The sequence below is a fragment of the Aristolochia californica genome, unplaced genomic scaffold, assembly GCF_029961685.1.
Source record: "Aristolochia californica isolate CCGP_79_NKW_82.1479 unplaced genomic scaffold, dmAriCali1.0.hap1 SCAF_11, whole genome shotgun sequence".
Classification (NCBI taxonomy): Eukaryota; Viridiplantae; Streptophyta; class Magnoliopsida; order Piperales; family Aristolochiaceae; genus Aristolochia; species Aristolochia californica.
This window is the reverse complement of record NW_027181782.1, coordinates 306,109-326,167: the sequence shown is the minus strand read 5'-3', so window position 1 is coordinate 326,167 and position 20,059 is coordinate 306,109. Positions and strand designations below refer to the sequence as shown.

Here is a 20,059-nt window from a genome sequence, read left to right as displayed (position 1 = left end):
GTTCTTGTAAACAATCCCAGTTGATTCATTGCTGCAGCTGCGTCCATCAATGGAATATCTGAAAAAAGATTCTGAGAAGAAGAGTGCTGCTGAGGGAAATGTGGAATCTTCAGCCAGCTCAGATGAGGTAAAGTGGACTGAAGGAGGTCATGCATTTGCCTGAAGAAAGCATGTCTCTTCTGCATCACTTTTTCTCTTGATATAATGGTTGCATATAGAGCATTTCAACTGAAACAAGATTGCCTCATGTTTTGTTTATTTACTAATCTCCGAAACAATCAGTGTTTGTTGTTTTGACATGAAACCACTGTTTAAAGTTTTGCAGCTCTAAGGTTTCATGGTTGATACATTCTGTCTTCTTTAATAAAGGACTTCTTTGAGCATTATATCTTCCTATTGTTGTTTAGCAAAAACCAATTTATACAATACAAGCAGTTACAATCTATAGCAATTCCAAATGACATTCTGGAAAAGGTCTTCCTCCCAAAGTTCAGCAATACCATCAACAATGTCAAAAGAGACTCAGGAAGCTCTCCCCAAGGCACCAGAAGAACTTTTCAGTATTCACAAAGTTTGCAGGTAATTAATGTTCCAGTTATTTTGTGCAGACTCGTGTAATTCTGAAATTTCAATGAGATTATCATATACAAACATAAAGCTATCTATTTCGTAGATATAAAAGTACATTTTCAGAATTACTCTGTTGTGATTATTTTGTTTTTTCTGCAGCTTGCAGCTGATTTGTCAAGTTTTACGGGATATGGCACTGGAAGCTTAAGAAATCACATATGCGCAAGAAGCTTAAGAGGCTAAAAAAGCGATGCCAAGCTTTCATGAAGTAAACATCTTGCCATGAGTTCATATCTAGGCACCGAAGTCACTGGAGAAGACAAGGAGCTTTGTTGGTAACCGAAAGCAATGTAGAGAGGTGGCGGGGTTTTGTTTAGCCATAAAATCTGGTGGTTCCTTGAAGCTGAGGCTCTTTATCGTAACGGAACTGGGAACTTTCGACTAGACCTTTGATTCTTCTCTTATGGCGGCCAAGGACCCGCTGAGCAGAAGGAAGAAAAGAAAGACGCTTGCGTCGAATGAAGGGAGCGGCAGACCAAGGTCCAAGAAACCAAAAAAATCCTTCACTCTAAACGCTCTAAACTTCCGAAAGAGTATTCGGAGAAGCCAGTAAAACCCACCAAATTAAAGCCGCGTAAGATCTCTTTTCAAGAGGTTCCCAGCTCTGTTATTTTGGTAACGAATCAGGTGCACCTGATTAAATCTGAGAAAAAAAGGTGAGTTAAATGCCTTGAAAAGCCTTGCACTGATCGTATATTCTGTTCTCATTTCACCCGATTTATAACTTGCTCTTTGTACCTTTTTTATTTATTTGAGAACGAAATTGTATTCTGTATCTTTCACATACCAAATAATCTATAATCTTCTTCAAAGCTATAACCCTGGAACTGAAATCAAAATTGTCAGCTGACCACTGAAAACATGGTTTTAGTGTCAAAAAACAGTAGATAAGAAATACAATTCCTGAGCAGGTCAATCAGGCACATGCTTATAATCTCTTCAACAACATCAATAAGATATATAAAATTTTCGAGCGAAACTCGATTAGCAGATTAGACAACACAAAGATAGATGATGAGATCATGTTTGACAAGCATGGGTGATGGGCATTGAGGGAAGTTAATGGGGGTGGAGGAAGACGAGTTCTCTAGAATCTTGACTCACAATCTTTCCTTGGCAGCAGGGCTGATAGGAATAACACCCTCTGGAGATACTAGAGCATCGACTGGAACATCCTGAGCAGTAACAGGAATGAGTGCTTCCTCCATTATCTGTACCGAGTATGATAGTGCAACTGCAGATATGTAAAAGCAAACTTAAAGTGATTAGCCAGGCATATAAACATAAATGGCTAACTGCCAATTGAGGCAACGTGTCTTTATTGGTGCAAATTCAACATGGTTTGAGTAACTAGTGTAATAAGCATCATAAATAATATGATTCAGGGTCATTGAAGTTCATTATATGTGCTACTTGGCCGATAATGGCATTCTGGAGCAATGGATTCATGAATCTTTGAAAATGCACCTAAATTTTTGAACCTGAGAAATGGTATGAAGATCGATGAAACTTACCTATAAGAGGCTGTTTCCATTTTTTCTTGGTTACAAGCTCCTTGTATTTGTTCAAGAATGCATCATAGTATCTATTGAATAGCCCATAGTAAGAAAAAATAGAAATTTCGTAAGTGATGTAGAAGATAATGACAAAAAAAGACTAATATTGAAATTTAAAAAGAAATAGAGTATCACTGCATTGAGCAAGTTATCATGTCTCAAGATTCCAATCTAGGGTATCAAATTTTTTCTAGTAATGAAAGAGGACATCCTATGCGAGCATCTTGGAGTCCTTGCCAAATCTGATTTCTGCTTAACCAACTTCAAATACCCGATATCACATTAAAAAAGGAAAGGAGACATACCCTCCACCACGACCCAATCGGCTTCCAGATCGATCAAAGGCAAGTCCTGTCACCAAATATGCTTAGGTGTTATTTTAGAGGGATTTAGTTTCCAAAGTTAAGAACAGAAGAAGTAGAAGAGTCACCTGGTAAGAGCAACAAATCAACAGGTTGAGTTGCCTCCATCACTGCAATAAAAGACAAATCCTTCAAATACCTAATACAATGAATTTGTCCATTTCCAACATCACATGTCACATCTTTTCATTCTCTTAATAGGGGAAAATGTGTAACAGGTTCGGACCAAAGAGCTCTTAGGTACTTAATATAGATTTTCCAGGCATTTTCAATGAACTCTCAATTGATAAACAAAATATATAAACAAGTTACAACCTTGACATCCAGTCTGTGATAAAGTGTCCATAAACAGAAGTTACGAATCCTTTGGGGTGCATCCATTGTGCCAGTAGATTTATTGGAACCACATCAAATGCTACTTCATGCAATTCTAACGATAATTACTAATAATGGTGACAAAATGCTTACCATAGATGCAGGACATTGGAATCAAACATAAAAATATTTGATTTGGCTTAGGACTGTAATCCACCAATAGGGACAATAATTCATTTAAAAAGAGTTTGTCAGCATAAATGTCACTGTTATCACATAAAGTTGGATCTTAATCACTGGTTGGTAGACTACTTGTCTAATCCAAGGCCTATTGATAGTCTTTCTTCAGAAGCTAAGCGATCTATCAACATAATAGGACCCCCCCAAAAGTAGTGTTTACATAGATCAACGATAGCAAGATTTTTTCCCTCTCAAAATGATAGGAGATTGAAGTGTCGAGGACACAAAATAAAATTAATGAAACAGATCCACGGATCTTTTTGAATGGATGGAAACTAGTGGCTATTAGCAACATAACTGTATAGCATCTACTTTCCGACAGTTAAAAAGTCCCATTTTATTAGAACAGAAAAGATACAGATTTTTAGGTTAAAGTTCAATCATGCTCTTGATATTTTGACCATGGTGTTACGACTCGGCAGTGGGACCCAACTTGGGCCCCTGAAATTCAAAGTCAGGGTCTACTTGGGCAGACTTGGCTCTGACTTGGAACAGGTTGGTCCATCGCAGAAAGGTTGAGTCTAACCCCCTGAACCAACCCGCTCAATCTCAAATCTGAGTGAGTCTAACCCCCTGAACCAACCTGCCCAAACTCTAGTCCACCCAGCAGAGTCGTAACACTGATTTTGACACACTTCATTGAACCTACTTACGATTTTGAAATAGTTGAAAGTGATGTATTCGCCTCACAAATGCTTATAAATGCAGTTTCCTACACAATATATAGAGAATGAGGCAGCAAATATGCAACCATGACATTAAGGCTTATATAAATGTAAAACTTTTGGAAATCCAAGCATCCATTACAAAGAGATTCTCAGACACCATAGCCATTTGAAGGATCCATTCTCAATAGTGTCATGATACCATACTGGATCGGCCACTTGAACCAGATCTGGTCCCTTGTCTGGATCATACACACTTAAAAACAGAAGAGATAAGAAACCTGGCTGACCTGGCCGGGTTTTCTGAGACAGGCGACCTGGGGGCAGCCTGGTCGCACTAAAGCACAAGTGTTTCTCGACTCTCAACAGGTCTCCCCAATAGCAGGGGAGGAGCGGGGAGGAGCCACTGCTCTGCTTGCCATTGGCCATTGTCCGATGATGGGGAGGGCGAGGTTCCCACCACACCTGCAGCTGCAACAGGGGGAAAGGCAGCAACCCCCTTCCCCTTATCCACAGGCAACAGGGGAGGAACCTGCCACCCTCCCCTATCACAGTGACAAAATGGGCTCCCCTCCCTCTGTCTTCCAGCTACTTCGCCCCTTTCTCCCCCAATCAAAAAATATTTTCTTAATTTTGTGACTGACTGACATCAGCATGATCTCATCCCAGTTCAAGAGGTAGTCGAACCTGGTTGAACCTCATTTAACCGGACCAGGTCACCTCTCTGGGTCAATGACTTGGTCGGTTTCATAATATTCATTCTCAACTAGCCAAAGAACATTACAACTGATCAACCATACATGGCATATTCCAAAGGATGTTGGATGGACAATTAGCAGGAAGCAGTACAGCTTAACATTCATTCAACCAATACATCTCCGGTTTTCAGCTTATTCCTAGAACAAGAGATATTTATTGAATTTGCATACTACACATTGATGTAAAGGCTCAAAGACTTACCCGTAATGGAAGAGGAAAAAATCAGAAGCAGATTTAATGCAAATTTATATAGCACCCACAAGAACATGAACCAGGATACCAGGAATGAAATAGATAATATTTTTTTTAAGAAACAAAAGAAAAGAAATACCGTCTTCTCTTTGATTTCCAGCAGCATCCAGAGGAGCTGGTTCCAAGATATTCATTGAATTTGCAATTAGATCATCCATACTTGAAATGTTGAGCATTCGCATATGGCTATTCTTGTCCTCCACCCGTGGAACATAAAGCTTTTTCTTTGTTGGTGTATCACAGCCTTGACTTGAAAATTGGATAATGAGAACACAAATAAGCATATACACAATACACTTAGATTTTTATTTTTATTGAAAACAAAAAGAAATTGCAAACAACTTCAACTTTTGTTTCAAGAGGAAAAGAAGAGCCAAGTAATGAAGCACATCAATGTACTTTGTTTGGTATGAAGCCCCCTAAGTTCAACTTCATGATAATAAGAAAAATAGTTCTATTCATTTGGAAACTTGGTGTGAACTCCTCAGATGGACTAATTTAAAATGATGATGAAAATCTCAAGCATAAAATGACAAATATCAAACAAATAGTCAGAGCACCTAGAATTTCTGCCAGTAGCTTTGATGTGTCCACTTCCCTTAAGGCTTCACAGCTTATATAAGCACATAAGCTATTGCAAGACTGAAACCATGGAGCTTCTACAACAAAATTCTGAACTGCTATATCTGGGGGAAAAATAAAATTTTGCATACAAGTAAGACTAGAGAGGAAAAAGGGGAGTAAACAAAGAAAATCGGGAATTAAGTAAAACTCAGTTAAATCTCCAGTTAAAAAGTTAAGGTGTTTAGATGGTCATACAGGAACAATTAGAGAAGAGATGATAAATTCTACTATCTCGTACGTAGTAGTCCGCCGGTCCCTTCATTGAGAGAAGATAATGGAGAAAGAAAAACAAGAGATTATTTCTGTTAAATCATGCTACACAATTCACACCTTCAGTCCTTAAGATTTCCATACAGAGACGTCGTAAAGATGGAAATTGAACGTGCATTCCAAATAACAATAAGGAAAAAAAGAAAAAACACTACAAAGATCTAATGAAGTGAAAGAGGTAAAACCTTGTTGGGTTCTTTCAGAAGCAGTCATGGCCTTGAGTTCCTTTCGAACTTTGGTTCGGAGTACACGCTTCTGCTGAGCAATGGGATCGTTCTGCATCATGACGTTGGAATAGGGGCGCGAACTGCTGAGAAAAGACGCCTTAGGGTTGTGCAAATAAAGGTGTTTGCCACCGAAAGCTTGAGCTGCAGGTGCTATAGTTGCTGGAGACATGAACAAGAACTTCAGTTCGCGAAGGCCATTTCTTCTCATTCTACAAAATACAAAGCTCAAAAGGTTAAAACCCACTCTCGTTTCTCTCCCTCCCGGCTGAGCAGAGACCTCGAACCCCAAATGCGGACCTCCAGCCTTCGTTTCCTATGTTATTCTCTCTTCGTCGTTCATCTACCAACGATCGAGATCTCTCTGTCTCTCTTCTCCGTTATCCTCTCCCGAGCAGGCGAGCGCAGACCGCAGCAGGTATCAGGCATACAATATAAAAAATGCTAAGCATTTGCTGGAGTTGGTAAGTGCACTTGCTGGGTGGAACGCCATCTCACCATCCACATCAGCAGGGAAAAAAAAACATTTTTTTCCCTTGTTTTTTTTCCCTCTTTGCTAGACTTCTCAATTCTTTCCCGGAAGATCCTGCACTCGACAAGGGTCCTCCTCACGGTTGACTAAGCCCTTAGTCCTCTTTCTACCTGCATCCTCATCTCAGGATCCATCGGTCCCTCTCTCAATACTCAGCAAGATATCTTCGCCACCATCCAAGATAACTATTTGTTTCTGTAGCTTCCGCGTAAAGGGAGTGTGGGAGAGCAGAGGACCATTCGTTATAAAAAAAAGACATGTTTATTTCGCCTATAAGCATCATTTGTAGAGGAAATAAGGTTTATTGATCGACCTAAAGGTGTGACAGAGCGAAATGATCTCGAGGACTTCTCTGTGTTGAAAACTAATCTCTCTCGAGGATGCCACATTTCCTGCTTTGCTCATAATCGGTTGAGAGGTTTTTCACCATTATACTTGTTGGAGGAAAGGGTCTTTGGAGATCGATAGGGTGTCGTTTACATACTCAAGTGAGAAAAGATCAGAGGTTTTATGGGGTTTGAGAGTAGCTCTGGTATATGGAATTGAAGGAAAGAAGCGGTCTCGTTCGTGCAAAAGCAGGGTAAGATTACATAAAAAAGATGACGACATAAAAACAGGAGGAAACAAGAATATGAGGAGAAGGAAATGAGGGCAGAGGATTTCTGGGAAGAAATGGTAGTTGCAGGCAGGAGGTCATTCGTCAGTGACGACGGCCGTACCGTTACAGCAGTAAACAGGAATAAGGAAATATAATTTGTTTCCCCTCTTTCCGTTCACACCTCGATAGCTCTCCTACTATATCTCTTCCACAACCACGTTCGGCGTCGGCGTCGCCAACCACCAGGTCCACCACAACGACGGCCACGAGTACTCTTGCCTCAGTGACATACGGGTCTGCCACTGGAACCACTACGTTCATTACAGCTCCGGGCTTTCTCTGTTCTTCATGAATCTAACTGAGTTAGGACAAGTTTCTTTGCACCTCGGAACTACCATGGCATCAACCAGATAATCACGACACCAAGAATGGTTGCATTGCAGAACATGGCAATAGATTCACAGAAACAGGTTTATCTATGTGGTCTATATGTAACTGTTGAATTTCGTTCAAGGACAGATTTCTCCATGAGACAAACCAATGATAATGAAGGTCCCCTAAAATGCAAGCATTTCAAAGCAAAAGGAAACCCAGTGCAGTAACCAAAGGAACTTCATCAGCATTTAAGCATTTTCTCACTTTTGTTTTTCTATTTACCTCAATAAAGTTGCAGTAGGATCTTACCATTATGGATGATAATATCTCCGAAGCACTTTCCATGGCTGCTCTTTTCTGTTTAAATTGAACTAAAATTCTTAAACGACAAATAACGGTTCCATATGTCACAGAGCAATTGCTTGCCACTGGCAAAAACTCACCTTCCACCGCCGAGGAGAACGACTGATTTTGATCTCAACCTTAACATAGCAAGAGAAGGCACTTTCTATTCGATTTTCTCAAAATACGACTTTTCGGTCACTGCTTCGAACGATATTTGCGGCAGCTGGAACTACACGTAAATGCTAGCTCTCGACGAGCTTTCCGGCTCGGATGAGGGATCGATCGAGAAACAACGATCGATAAATAGTGAAATATATGAAGTTTCTCATGTTGTCTGTTCCAAGCCAACTCGAATAATGACTCGGTCGAGTTTCTTCCTGTTATGTTGCAGAAAACCCGCTAGAAGAAGATGAAAAGTTCAGGACCTGGTTATTTTTTTAAGAGAGAAAAAGTCACCTTTTCATTTTTTAATTGTTTTTGGAATTTTGAGGTTTTCGATACGATTCCGATACGAGATGATCATCTGTGATAGATAATTTATTTACATTTCTGGTAGTTCGTACCGGCCCCGCTACAGCATGCAACAGCAAACTGTAGTTGAAAATTGCAATTCGGGAGCCACGAAGTAAGAGCTGGGAGTTCTGTTCTATCCCTTTTTGCTGGTCTCCAATGGAGAAAATCCTAGTATTTTGAACGTCCTCTGCTCTTCAAGATACCCCTTCTCCCCATTTCTTCCCAAGTTCAATCGTCTCAGAACTTCTGCGCTGAGAAACTCATTTTCTCAACGTTTTCTTCGACAAAGATGCGTCTTGGATCTCAAGCAGCTGAAACTTTTCTCAATACGTGCTTCTTCCGCCTCGATTTATGGCGGATGGGAGGATCTCGAGTCCTGTTCAGGTTCTAACACTTTCTTTGAGTTCGTCAAGCTACGTGACTTTCTCGTTTCTATTGGTATCGATGACCCAAAGCATGCATTCATGTTTTTTTCTGGGCTTTTTTTCGAGGGACCAATATCATGGTTCTTGTTTTTGTTGAATTACTGCCACGAGTTCTGATTTTGGCATTTCGTTTATGGTTGAGGTTTACATCTGGTTCAACAGCTATAGCTTTACAGCTCCTTGTTTGTCACAACTTGATTAAAATGGTCTCCTTAATGTCACTCCTGCCGTTCACTTGAAGCAATGTCAGGGCTTATAATGTGGTTTCAGCACTTGGTTTAATTGAACTGCTGCCACTTTAAGGATTTAACTTTGAAGAGCATAGGAGGCTTTAACCAACTTAAATTCAGGTAATTTTTAGTCCAGTTTTGTTTGATTTTTTCCTCTTCATTGCATCCATTTGTTCCTCTAAACAGAGTGAAGAATTCCAGAAGGACCTTAAGTACTTTCTGGCTAACCCAGATTGACCATTGCACTACTTAGCAATCAAAAAAGCTGATGCTAATGATCTGAGATTCAATATACTATTAAAATTAATATGCACAGAGGAATAGAGGAAAATTGCTTAAAACAGGTGACAGATGTTTTCATTTGATATGTGTCACTTTTCTTTTGGTCTTGGATTGATGTTGCTAATTTCAGAAACAATGCATAGTCCTCTACGATACTGCAATCATGAAAATGAAGTAGGTTTACTGTTAAAGCTGTGACTGTATCATTATGGTTGTCCTGGGTTATTTGCCTTCAATTTTTTGCATTAACATGCTGGGTAAGATGGTCTCTACACTTGCTGTTATCATTATTGGTTGTAGAAATCCTTATCAAGTATGCACCTTGGTTAAAAATCCTTATCAATGACTGTAAATTAGCTTTGAACTACATAACAAATCGTGGTGGTAGAGAATTGTCTAGGAAAAAAGATACCTGGTTAACATAACGCAGACTGCCAGATATGTTTTTAATGGATGAGAAGATAGAACAATCATGGAACAACATGTTTCAATGTAGATAGTCAAACCTTAATCAATGTTTTTAAGGATAAGTTTTTGAGCCTTCTTATATGAATTTTAAAATAAAAAAGATTTGAGTGCTGACCAGGAAAGCATAGTGGGAAGTTCTGGGCTCAAGCTATCTTTTTGTTTTGCTTTTTACTTCAGATGATTTATAAATGAACATCTGGTAAGAAGATAAATCCCAGCAACCAACAGTCAGGCTTGGGAGGGGAGAAGTCTGAAAGCTGTGAGAGAACTCACAATTCTAATTTTTTATTTTTGTCGTATATGTTTGCTTTCTTGGTGACTGCATTGCAGTGATCTCTCACTCTCACTCTCTGAACTGAAGTTGTTATTCAGCATTTCTATCCAAGTAATGCTATCTCTGGATTTCTGAATAAGCCATGGAGGAATAACAAGTCAATTCTGCTGATATCACAAATGGTCGCAAATACCAATTTCAAAGATGATTTTGTTGATAGCAAGTTTTCCTGCTTCCCTATCAAATCTCTCTTCAGATTCAATTGTGTCAAAAGCATGGTGCAGCCTAATATCCGATTACTCGAATCAAGCAAGTGTTCTGTCATCTCTCTCAGGTTTATTCTATGAAACCCATACACTGGATGAGAATGACCATTTTCAGAGGATTAAATACAGTTTTGCTTGTTTATCAGATGAAAAAGTTTATGCCAACAGCTACACTGAGACCATATACATGAGTCTCAGATTCTTTCCATTTTATCCCTACAAAAATGTGGTTTTTCTGTAATGGCTTGTTGCTTTGCCTGTTTGGGAAGACTAAAGGTTTTGTCTTCTATGTCTGTAACTCTCTGTTGTAGAGATAGGTTGCTCTGCCTAAGCCTCAGAGGAAATCTAAGTTGCCAAGTGCACTCATTTATGATCCAAAGGTCTCTGCCCACTTCAGCGTCTTTCTCCATTCAAGCTACTCATACGCAGGACCCCTCCATATCGCAATTGAGGTTTTCGACTCTACTGCTGGCAAATGTATAGAGAAGAATGGATCAAAATGCATGAAATTTGCAGCAAAGACTTCGCTGAGAAAATTCTTGAGGCCGGTGGATCCCCCTCTAGAAATCATCAATCGCTTTCAGGGTACACTTGAGCTTTGGCTTTTGGACTAGGTCTTAATGTTGCCTCTTTCGCAGATCAGCACAAGATATTTTCTTGTGATCTTGAAACCATGGAAGAGGAGGAGATTTACAGTTTGGGATTAGATGATAATGGCAGACACTGCAGTTTCCGTTTTCACCCAACTATTTACTCACCTTGCTTGAACACACTGGAGGTGGCTTTTCATCAGCTGCAATGCCAAAAATGACAAGATGGTGGAGGTGGTTAACTGTTTGTGAATTCTTATGGTCATAGAACGTTTAGCTCTTTGTTTAACTTGTATTCTTGCTGTAATGCTTGGCTTCCATGATTCAGCTTGCAAATAATATACCTATAAATATGCCTCTTTATCAAATGTAGTAGTTTGTGATGGAAGCAGCAACAGCAGTGATAAGAATATATCCATAGATGTAAGTCTTGATTTTCTTCCCATCTATCCTGATTTCATTTTTGTCCATTGCTGAAATAGGTTGCTTCTTTTTCTCAGTTTCTCCCAGGAAAGGTCTCATCTTCTATGTATGTAATCCTCTCATGAAAAGCTGGGTTGCTCTTTCCAGGCCCTGCACAGGTGTCTCTTTTAGATGATTTGTTGCTGTACTGGGTTATGATTCTGAGGACTCTGCTCAATTCAAGGCTGTTCTATGCCCTCGGGATTTTCTCATCTTGTACTGGAAAATGGTTCAGTCAAAGTGTTCTATCAATATAGTACTGACTTCTGGCCATGCAGTGGATATATCGTCTTTTGCAATGAAGCTCTCTAGTATCTATTGTTCCCATTTCATGTCATGAGAGTTGAAATCAAGGAAGGGAACCACAGGCTCATAGAGTTGCCACACAAGGAGCCACTACTCTCTCAAGGAATTCTCTATGAGTCTGAGGGGCATATCTACTACATCAGGGTCACTGCTATCACCATTTGAATCCAAGCTATTTCCCGGTATGGCTGCTCAAGGATTGGAATACGAACAAATGGGTTTTGAAGCATGACATCTGTAGCAAAACCTTGTATGAGAATATTTCTAATGTCAGCACAGGTTGCCCTCATGGAGATGAAGGGAGCAGCCAACCTCTGGCTTTTGGGCCTGGTTTTAGTGTGGTTCACTTTAGCAAGATCCATGACTGCGATCTTGCCACCATGAGAGTGAAGGAAGTTTACAGTTTGAGAAATGAGGAAACTTGTTTATACCGACTCACCATATCTGAACTCATTTAAGGATGCCCACAAAGAGCTGCAGTCTAGACATTGAAAGGATCACTTCAGCTGAAATTCATTGTCTTCTTCTTTTGTGGAAGCTGGTTTCTTGTGTATGATTTTTCTTTCTTTTTCTGTTGCAATGTATGTCAGTATGTCTCATTTATTTTGTAAGCTCTGTTTCTTTTGTCAAAATTGTAAACTTACTGTCCAGGGTATGCATTAAAACAAAATAACTGATAGTTATATTTGTCTTTGAACAGACCCACAATGATGAGAAAATTATGGCAAAATATGTTTAGACATAAGAAAAGAATTAGCAAAATAATGTCTGGTTAGTTTTAATCTTATCTTCAACTAAACACCATAAGCATCCATGGCTTCTTAAGGTAAATTATGGAATTTTTATTAGTGAATTCATTAAAAGTAAGAGAAATTTGGTAAAAAAAAAAAATTAAAGAAAAAGGAAGGTTGAAATTGATGAGGGGACAGTTATGTTTGTTTATGTTTATAATGGAGTCCTTAAAAAAACAGTAAAGGTTTTGTTACAATGAAAGCTTCAAATCTCAGAAGTATCCCATGGAAGGAGATGATGAGCAGAAAATCTTCAACTTTTTGAGTGCATAAATGAAGTTTTTTTGTGGATCAGATAGGGTTCACCATGATGAGAGAAGGAAGAATAAGGCCAAAACAAGGTTAAAAATTTGTTTGTGGCAATTTAACACAAAAGCAACAGTCAACAGTCTCATCATGACATTTTCTCGCCGACGGCGGCGAGAAAACTTTGTGCTCCTGTCCCTCTTTCCTTGGTTTTTTCTGACTTCAGGACTCTTGAGCCTTGCGCATCTCAGATAACCTCCACAAACATGTCTTTGAAGGAATTCTATTATTGCACGGAGATTGGACATGGACTGTTGCAGGTAAAGACAGCGATTTGTTCGAGCAGACGTGAACCCGTGTAACCTTAATGTCCGGAAAAATTGTGATCAGATGGGAAGGAAAAATGACTAAATAGGATTTTGGTTTATTAGTGGAAAAAAACGTCTTCTGACCCACCGCCCACCTCTGCTGGAAGTCCAGAATTGCTGAAAGGTACTTCTCTACGACTTCTTAAGTAAGAGGATGTCTGTGTTGCGGTTAGCTGCTCGGCGACAGACTTCCGTCGCTGCTTCCAGCAGTTTTTTGCTTCCGGGTCTTTCCTTCTGTGAGGAATGAAGAAGAGGCTGAGTGGTGAGATCAACTGTGTCCATGGCGGCAGTGACATTGGTTTTTGTGAAGATTTGGTGATGGAGATCTGCTCCCGGTTGCCGCTGAAGCCTCTCTTTAGACTTAAGTGTGTCTCGAAAGGATGGTGCAGCTTGATTTCTAGATTCTCCAAAGAGGGAAGACACTTGGAGTCTCTCTCGGGTTTCTTTTACGAAGTTATCGCCATTGACGACAATGGTCGTTTGAAGCGGTCAGAATACAGATATGCTTGTATTTCGAATGGAACAGTTTGTGACAGCAAAAACAACTGCAGCAGCGATTCTGTAGATATGGGTCTCGATTTCTTGCCGCTTTATCCAGATTTCACCATCATCCACTGCCGTAACGGCTTGCTGCTTTGCCTCAGCAGCGAGAGTAATGGCCATGTCTACTATGTCTGCAATCCTCTTTTGAAGAAATGGGTTGCTCTACCGAAGCCATGTACAGAAGTTTCCCTGGAGAATGCTCGACTGGTGTATGATCCAAAAGAATCTCCCCATTTCAAGGTCATTCTATGTCCAAGATACTTTTCCCAGGCGCATGCTCATTTCATGTTTCAGGTCTTCTCCTCCAGCAGTGGAAAGTGGGTTGAATCCAAACTGGCTTACAAATCAAGTTTCAGACCTTGGCCATACCAGGGACGTCCAGTTTTGTTCTACGAAGCTTTGTACACTCGGTTATTCCCGTTTCATTTCATGAAAAATGATGCCCACAAGGACAATCATGGTGTAATTCAATTGCCTCAGGAGCCATTACTTTCAGCAGAAGGGATCTTGTGCGAATCTGATGGGCATCTCTACTATATCAGAGGCCACAACTATCATCATCTGAATCCACGCAATTTCCAAGTATGGATGCTTGGGGACGGTGACAGAAACGGGTGGACCTTGAAGCATGAAATTTGCGGCAGAGCCCTGTATGAGAAAATGTCTCAAACAGGCTCTGGATGTCCTCGTGCAAACTATAGAGATCCAGAATGCATTAGATTTCTGGCTTTTGCGCCTCGTTACAATGCTGTTTTCTTCAGGGAACACTGCAAGATTCTCTATTTTGATATTTCCTCCATGAAGGTGGAGGAGGTTTACAGCTTGGGATGTGAGAAGAATCAAATGTGTCGGTTCTCTTCCTTCCTCTACGCCCCATGCCTGAACTCTCTGGGCAGTATCCTTGGATATCTACAATGCAAAGACTGAACGTTTTAAGATCTTTCAGTCATCACCATTTATACTAGAGCTTTGGTTTAGTTGGAAACAGCCATTTTTATTCCCTGTTTAGATTTGCATAGCTTTTTCCGTCTTTTTGCCCCGGTGCAGGTTGCTACAAATACAAATCTAATAACATAAATCGTAACGATAATTAAGTTTCCAGGTTACAGTGATGATGAAGAAAATGGTCATCAAGTAAACACCACAGAAAGCTCATGCCAAAACAATCGATAAATGGTAGCCCTTGTTGGAAACTAACCTTGATCCACGAAGCCCATCAAAAAGAGAGGTCGGCAGGTCGGCAAGAACCATGCTCTGGCAAGGATGTCGGCAAAGGAGGTCGGCAAGTTCAATGCGCTGGCATGGAAGACGGTAGATCCAGTGAATGTGTTCGGCAACGATGAAATTTGTATACGGTGTAGATTGATTCATAATGTCTATAAATAGGACCTTAAACTATGTAATCTAATATCCAGAAATAAAAACGAAAGTTCAGAGAGCTTCGTTGTCCCGAGCGAGAGAGAGTTTATTTTCCGTAAGTGACGAGAGTCGATTATTTCCAACAGTGGTATCAGAGCTGGTCGGAAATCATTTCCGAAGGAAGAGCAGCCAAAATTCCGGCGAGAAATCGTCTCCGGTGGAAGGATTTTCATCGGAAGAAAACCCAGAAACAGAGACGACGGCGTCTCTGTTTTTCGGCCGAAGGAGGAAGACGAAGGCGGGTGAGTTTTTAAATTTTTAAGTTCCGAGTCGACTCGTTCCGAGTTCCGCACGTTCGGCTCAACTCGTCTCGCTCGCTCGAGACTCGGTTCGGCTCAACTCGTCCAGAGCGCCGAAGCTGCGCACGGACAGTTTCGTCCAACCCGGCTTGACTCGGCCGGTTCAACTCGCTGAGTTGACTCAGTAAGTTTCTGGAGGCTTGTAGAAGCTCATCCGACGTCCGATCAGGGTGATTTTGGAGGCGTTGGATTCGTATTTTCGAGGGCTTCAATTTGATAAGGTAGAACCTCGTCAAAAATATATCAGTTTTTTTATTTTGGAAAAATGGCAAATAGTGTGATATCTTTCCAAGTTCCTATTCTCAAAAGTGATATTTATGATAACTGGAGTATCAAAATGAAAGCTCTTCTTGGAGCACACGATGTTTGGGACATCGTCAAAAATGGCGTAAGTGAGCCAGAAAGAGAAGATGCTCTTACACAAGAGCAAAAGACGTATTTAAAGGATTCAAGAAAGAGAGACAAGAAAGCTCTCTACCTCATCTATCAAGCATTAGATGATGATGGTTTTGAAAAGATTTCTAGTGCAACCTCCGCCAGAGAGGCGTGGGAGAAGTTGCAAACCTCTTATAAAGGAGTCGAGAAGGTGAAAAAGGTACGACTCCAAACACTAAGAGGTGAATTTGAATCTTTACACATGAAAGCATCCGAGAATATTTCGGATTATTTCTCAAGAGTAGTAGCTGTTTCTAATCAATTGAAAAGAAACGGTGAAAAACTCGAAGATGTGAGAATCATAGAAAAGATACTCCGTTCGTTGGATCCAAAATACGAGCACATCGTTGTGACAATTGAATAAACGAAGGACTTGGAAGAAATGGCGATAGAGCAATTTCAAGGATCGTTGCAAGCCTATGAAGAAAAACACAAAAAGAAGAAAGATCTCTCTGAACAACTGTTCAAGACACAGATCAAAGAAGATGATGAAAAACAAGGCTACGCAAGAAATGAGCGTGGTCGAGGAAGAGGCCGAGGCCGTGGACGTGAAGAGGCCGTGACTCTGGAAGAGGTTGGAATAACAATTCCAACAAAAGCAATGAGAGAGGTGAAACCTCAACAAGAGGTCGTGGAAGAGGAAACATGAATTCCAGGTATGACCACTCTCATATTCAATGTTATAATTGCCAGAAATTTGGGCATTATGCTTCAGACTGTAGAGGTCCCAAGAACAAGTTCGTTGAGGAGACAAATTATGCTGAAGCAAAGATAGAAGAAAAAGAAACGCTGTTATTAGCATACAAAAACAACAATGAAGAGCAAGAGAATACTTGGTATCTTGACTCTGGGGCAAGCAACCATATGAGTGGAAGAAGAAGCTTGTTCGTCGATCTCAATGAATCGATCAGTGGAAGTGTCTCTCTGGGAAATGATTCCACCATGGCGGTACAAGGAAAAGGTAACATTCTTATTCGAGCAAAAGATAGTAGTCATCAATTCATTTCAAATGTCTACTATGTACCAAATATGAAAAATAATATCTTGAGTCTGGGTCAACTCTTAGAAAAGGGCTATGACATTCATATGAAAGATAAAAGCCTTTTTATCAGAGATGATAGAGGAGATTTGATAACAAAGGTACATATGTCGAAGAATAGAATGTTTCCTTTAAATATACAAAACGATGTTGCCAAGTGTTTACAGGCTTGCTATAAAGATACATCATGGCTGTGGCATCTTCGATTTGGGCACCTAAATTTTGAAGCTTTAAAGCTATTGTCCAAGAAAGATATGGTGAGAGGCCTACCAAGAATGACTCACCCGAATCAAGTGTGTGAAGGGTGTCTATCAGGGAAGCAATTCAGAAAAAGCTTTCCGAAAAGATCAGAGTCAAGAGCCAAGAAGCCACTTGGGTTAATCCACACAGATGTGTGCGGACCTATCAAGCCAAACTCTTTAGGTAAGAGCAACTACTTTCTTCTCTTTATTGATGATTTTTCAAGAAAAACATGGGTATATTTCTTGAAACAAAAATCAGAAGTATTTGAAGTCTTTAAGAAATTTAAAGCTTCAGTAGAGAAGGAAAGTGGTAAAGAAATCAAAGCCATGAGATCTGATCGAGGGGGAGAATTTACTTCCAAAGAATTTCAAGAATTTTGCGAAGTAAATGGAATTCGTCGACCACTGACAGTTCCTAGATCTCCCCAACAAAATGGAGTGGCAGAAAGAAAGAACCGAACTATTCTCAATATAGTTCGAAGTATGCTTGAAAGCAAGAAATTACCTAAAGAGTTTTGGGCAGAAGCTGTGGCGTGTGCGGTTTATTTATCAAACCGATCGCCAACAAGAAGTGTTTGGGGAAAAACACCACAAGAAGCATGGAAGGGAAGAAAGCCTGGTATCTCCCATTTAAGAGTCTTTGGGAGTATAGCTCATGCACATATACCAGATGAAAGAAGAACCAAGCTTGATAACAAAAGCGAAAGTTTTATCTTTATTGGTTATGATGCACATTCCACGGGCTACAAGCTGTATAGTCCGGCCAGTAAGAAGACAGTAATCAGCCGAGACGTGGTGTTTGACGAAGAAGGAGTATGGGATTTTGGATCTCATAACGGTGACTTCAATATCGCTCCTCCATCTGACGATGGACCCATATTGGTCGAACAGAATGGAGAAATGCAGCCTACGACTCCATCTACTGCCGTTACACACGAAAATGAGTCACCTTCGTCATATTCCAGTGGGAGCCAGAGAATTGCGCCACGGATACGAAGCCTTCGAGAAATATATGAAGAAACCGAGCCATCTGGTAATCTCACTCTTTTCTGTCTTTTTGTTGATTGTGAACCAGTAAGCTTTCATGAAGCTGCTCAAGAGAAGAAATGGCAAAATGCTATGGATGAAGAAATTAAGGCTATCGAGAGGAACAATACTTGGGAACTTGTTCCACTCCCAAAAGGGCATAAACCCGTTGGTGTCAAACGGTGTACAAGACAAAGAGAAATGCCAAGGGAGACGTTGAAAAACACAAGGCCCGATTAGTGGCAAAAGGATACAGTCAGAGAGCCGGCATTGACTATGATGAGGTATTTGCTCCTGTTGCTCGTTTAGAAACTATACGACTAATCATTTCTCTTGCTGCTCAACACAAATGGAAAATACATCAAATGGATGTAAAATCTGCATTCCTAAATGGAGTTCTCGAAGAAGAAGTTTACATCGAGCAACCGTTAGGATATAAAGAGAAGGGAAATGAAGACAAAGTTTTTAAGTTAAAGAGGGCTCTTTACGGGCTAAAACAAGCACCAAGAGCATGGAATAGCCGGATTGACAAGTATTTCCAAGAGCATGGTTATACAAAATGTCCATACGAGCATGCCCTCTACATCAAGATCAAAGAGGAAGATGTGCTGATTGTGTGCCTATATGTGGATGACTTGATCTTTACAGGTAATAATCCAAACCTGTTTTATGACTTCAAGAAAGAAATGGCCAAAGAATTTGAGATGTCAGATATCGGGCTTATGGCATATTATCTGGGCATCGAAGTGAAGCAAGAAGAAGATGGCATTTTTATTTCACAGGAGAGCTATGCAAAAGAACTATTGAAAAAGTTCAAAATGGAAAATTGCAAGCCAATCAACACACCGATGGAATACGGAATCAAGATATCCAAGAATGAAGAAGGAGAAAACGTAGATCCAACTTTTTTCAAAAGTTTGGTAGGCAGTCTACGGTATCTCACCTGTACAAGGCCGGATATTCTGTATGCAGTTGGACTGGTCAGCCGCTACATGGAATCTCCAACCACCACTCATTTTCAGGCTGCAAAGAGAATTTTTCGCTATTTACAAGGTACTATTCACTTAGGCTTGTTTTATTCAGTGTCTAAAAATTACAAGCTTATTGGATATAGCGATAGCGATTGGGGTGGAGACATTGACAACCGAAGGAGTACTACTGGCTTTGTATTTTTTATGGGAAATACCGCCTTCACATGGATGTCAAAGAAACAATAGATTGTTACATTGTCGACTTGTGAAACAGAATATGTTGCAGCTACTGCATGCGTGTGTCATGCTATCTGGCTCAGAAATCTGTTGAAAGAAATAGGCTTAATACAAGAAGAGCCTACCAGAATCTATGTTGACAACAAGTCAGCCATTGCTCTAGCAAAGAATCCAGTATTCCATGATCGAAGCAAGCACATCGATATTCGCTACCACTATATACGGGAGTGCATTGCAAGAAAGGATGTGCAAGCTGAATATGTGAAGTCACAAGATCAAGCTGCAGATATCTTTACCAAGCCATTGACAAGTGAAGACTTCATAAGGTTAAGGACTCTACTTGGAGTTACAGGATCAAGTTTAAGGGGGAGTGTTGGAAACTAACTTTGATCCACGAAGTCCATCAAAAAGAGAGGTCGGCAGGTCGGCAAGAACCATGCTCTGGCAAGGATGTCGGCAAAGGAGGTCGGCAAGTTCAATGCGCTGGCATGGAAGATGGTAGATCCAGTGAATGTGTTCGGCAACGATGAAATTTGTATACGGTGTAGATTGATTCATAATGTCTATAAATAGGACCTTAAACTATGTAATCTAATATCCATAAATAAAAACGAAATTTCAAAAAGCTTCGTTGTCCCGAGCGAGAGAGAGTTTATTTTCCGTAAGCGACGAGAGTCGATAATTTCCAACAGCCCTGTCGCAAGGGTAAGCACATCAGAAGCCATTAATTTATTTGACAGTACCTTCTGGTGTTGTGATTTGACTCGTAGAAAGCCAATCCAACAACCATTTCTCAAAGAAGACGCAACTACAGCGATTGAGTGCAGTCTCTGATCTACCACATCTTAAGTCATTTCTGACAGCTTTAGCTTTTCAATCC

The 20,059-nt window shown here is 40.3% G+C and overlaps 2 protein-coding genes across 2 annotated transcripts; one reads left to right on the top strand and one right to left on the bottom strand.

Annotated features, from left to right (window-relative positions):
• Window positions 1–1,407: 1,407 nt before the first annotated feature.
• On the bottom strand, window positions 1,408–7,747 carry LOC137943946 (5-formyltetrahydrofolate cyclo-ligase, mitochondrial-like). The gene is made up of 8 exons (XM_068789392.1): window positions 6,145–7,747; window positions 5,859–6,059; window positions 5,340–5,465; window positions 4,859–5,023; window positions 2,617–2,658; window positions 2,492–2,537; window positions 2,145–2,215; window positions 1,408–1,864 (listed from the first exon to the last, which is right to left on the bottom strand). Exons 2-8 carry the CDS (start codon window positions 5,956–5,958, stop codon window positions 1,731–1,733), a joined length of 684 nt encoding a protein of 227 aa, XP_068645493.1. The 5' UTR covers window positions 5,959–6,059; window positions 6,145–7,747; the 3' UTR covers window positions 1,408–1,730.
• Window positions 7,748–13,211: 5,464 nt separating this feature from the next.
• On the top strand, window positions 13,212–14,438 carry LOC137944452 (F-box protein At5g07610-like). The gene has a single exon (XM_068790138.1). It carries the CDS (start codon window positions 13,212–13,214, stop codon window positions 14,436–14,438), a length of 1,227 nt encoding a protein of 408 aa, XP_068646239.1.
• Window positions 14,439–20,059: the final 5,621 nt, after the last annotated feature.

What these genes read in the sequence shown, in the direction of transcription:
- LOC137943946 (XM_068789392.1), bottom strand. Translation starts at nt 5,958, where the DNA reads ATGATGCAGAACGATCCCATTGCTCAGCAGAAGCGTGTACTCCGAACC. An exon ending in TGGAAATCAAAGAGAAGACG is followed by an intron (nt 2,659 to 4,858) that starts GTATTTCTTTTC and finishes CTTTTATTGCAG; the next exon opens with TGATGGAGGCAACTCAACCT. An exon ending in TGATTTGTTGCTCTTACCAG is followed by an intron (nt 2,538 to 2,616) that starts GTGACTCTTCTA and finishes ATTTGGTGACAG; the next exon opens with GACTTGCCTTTGATCGATCT.
- LOC137944452 (XM_068790138.1), top strand. Translation starts at nt 13,212, where the DNA reads ATGAAGAAGAGGCTGAGTGGTGAGATCAACTGTGTCCATGGCGGCAGT.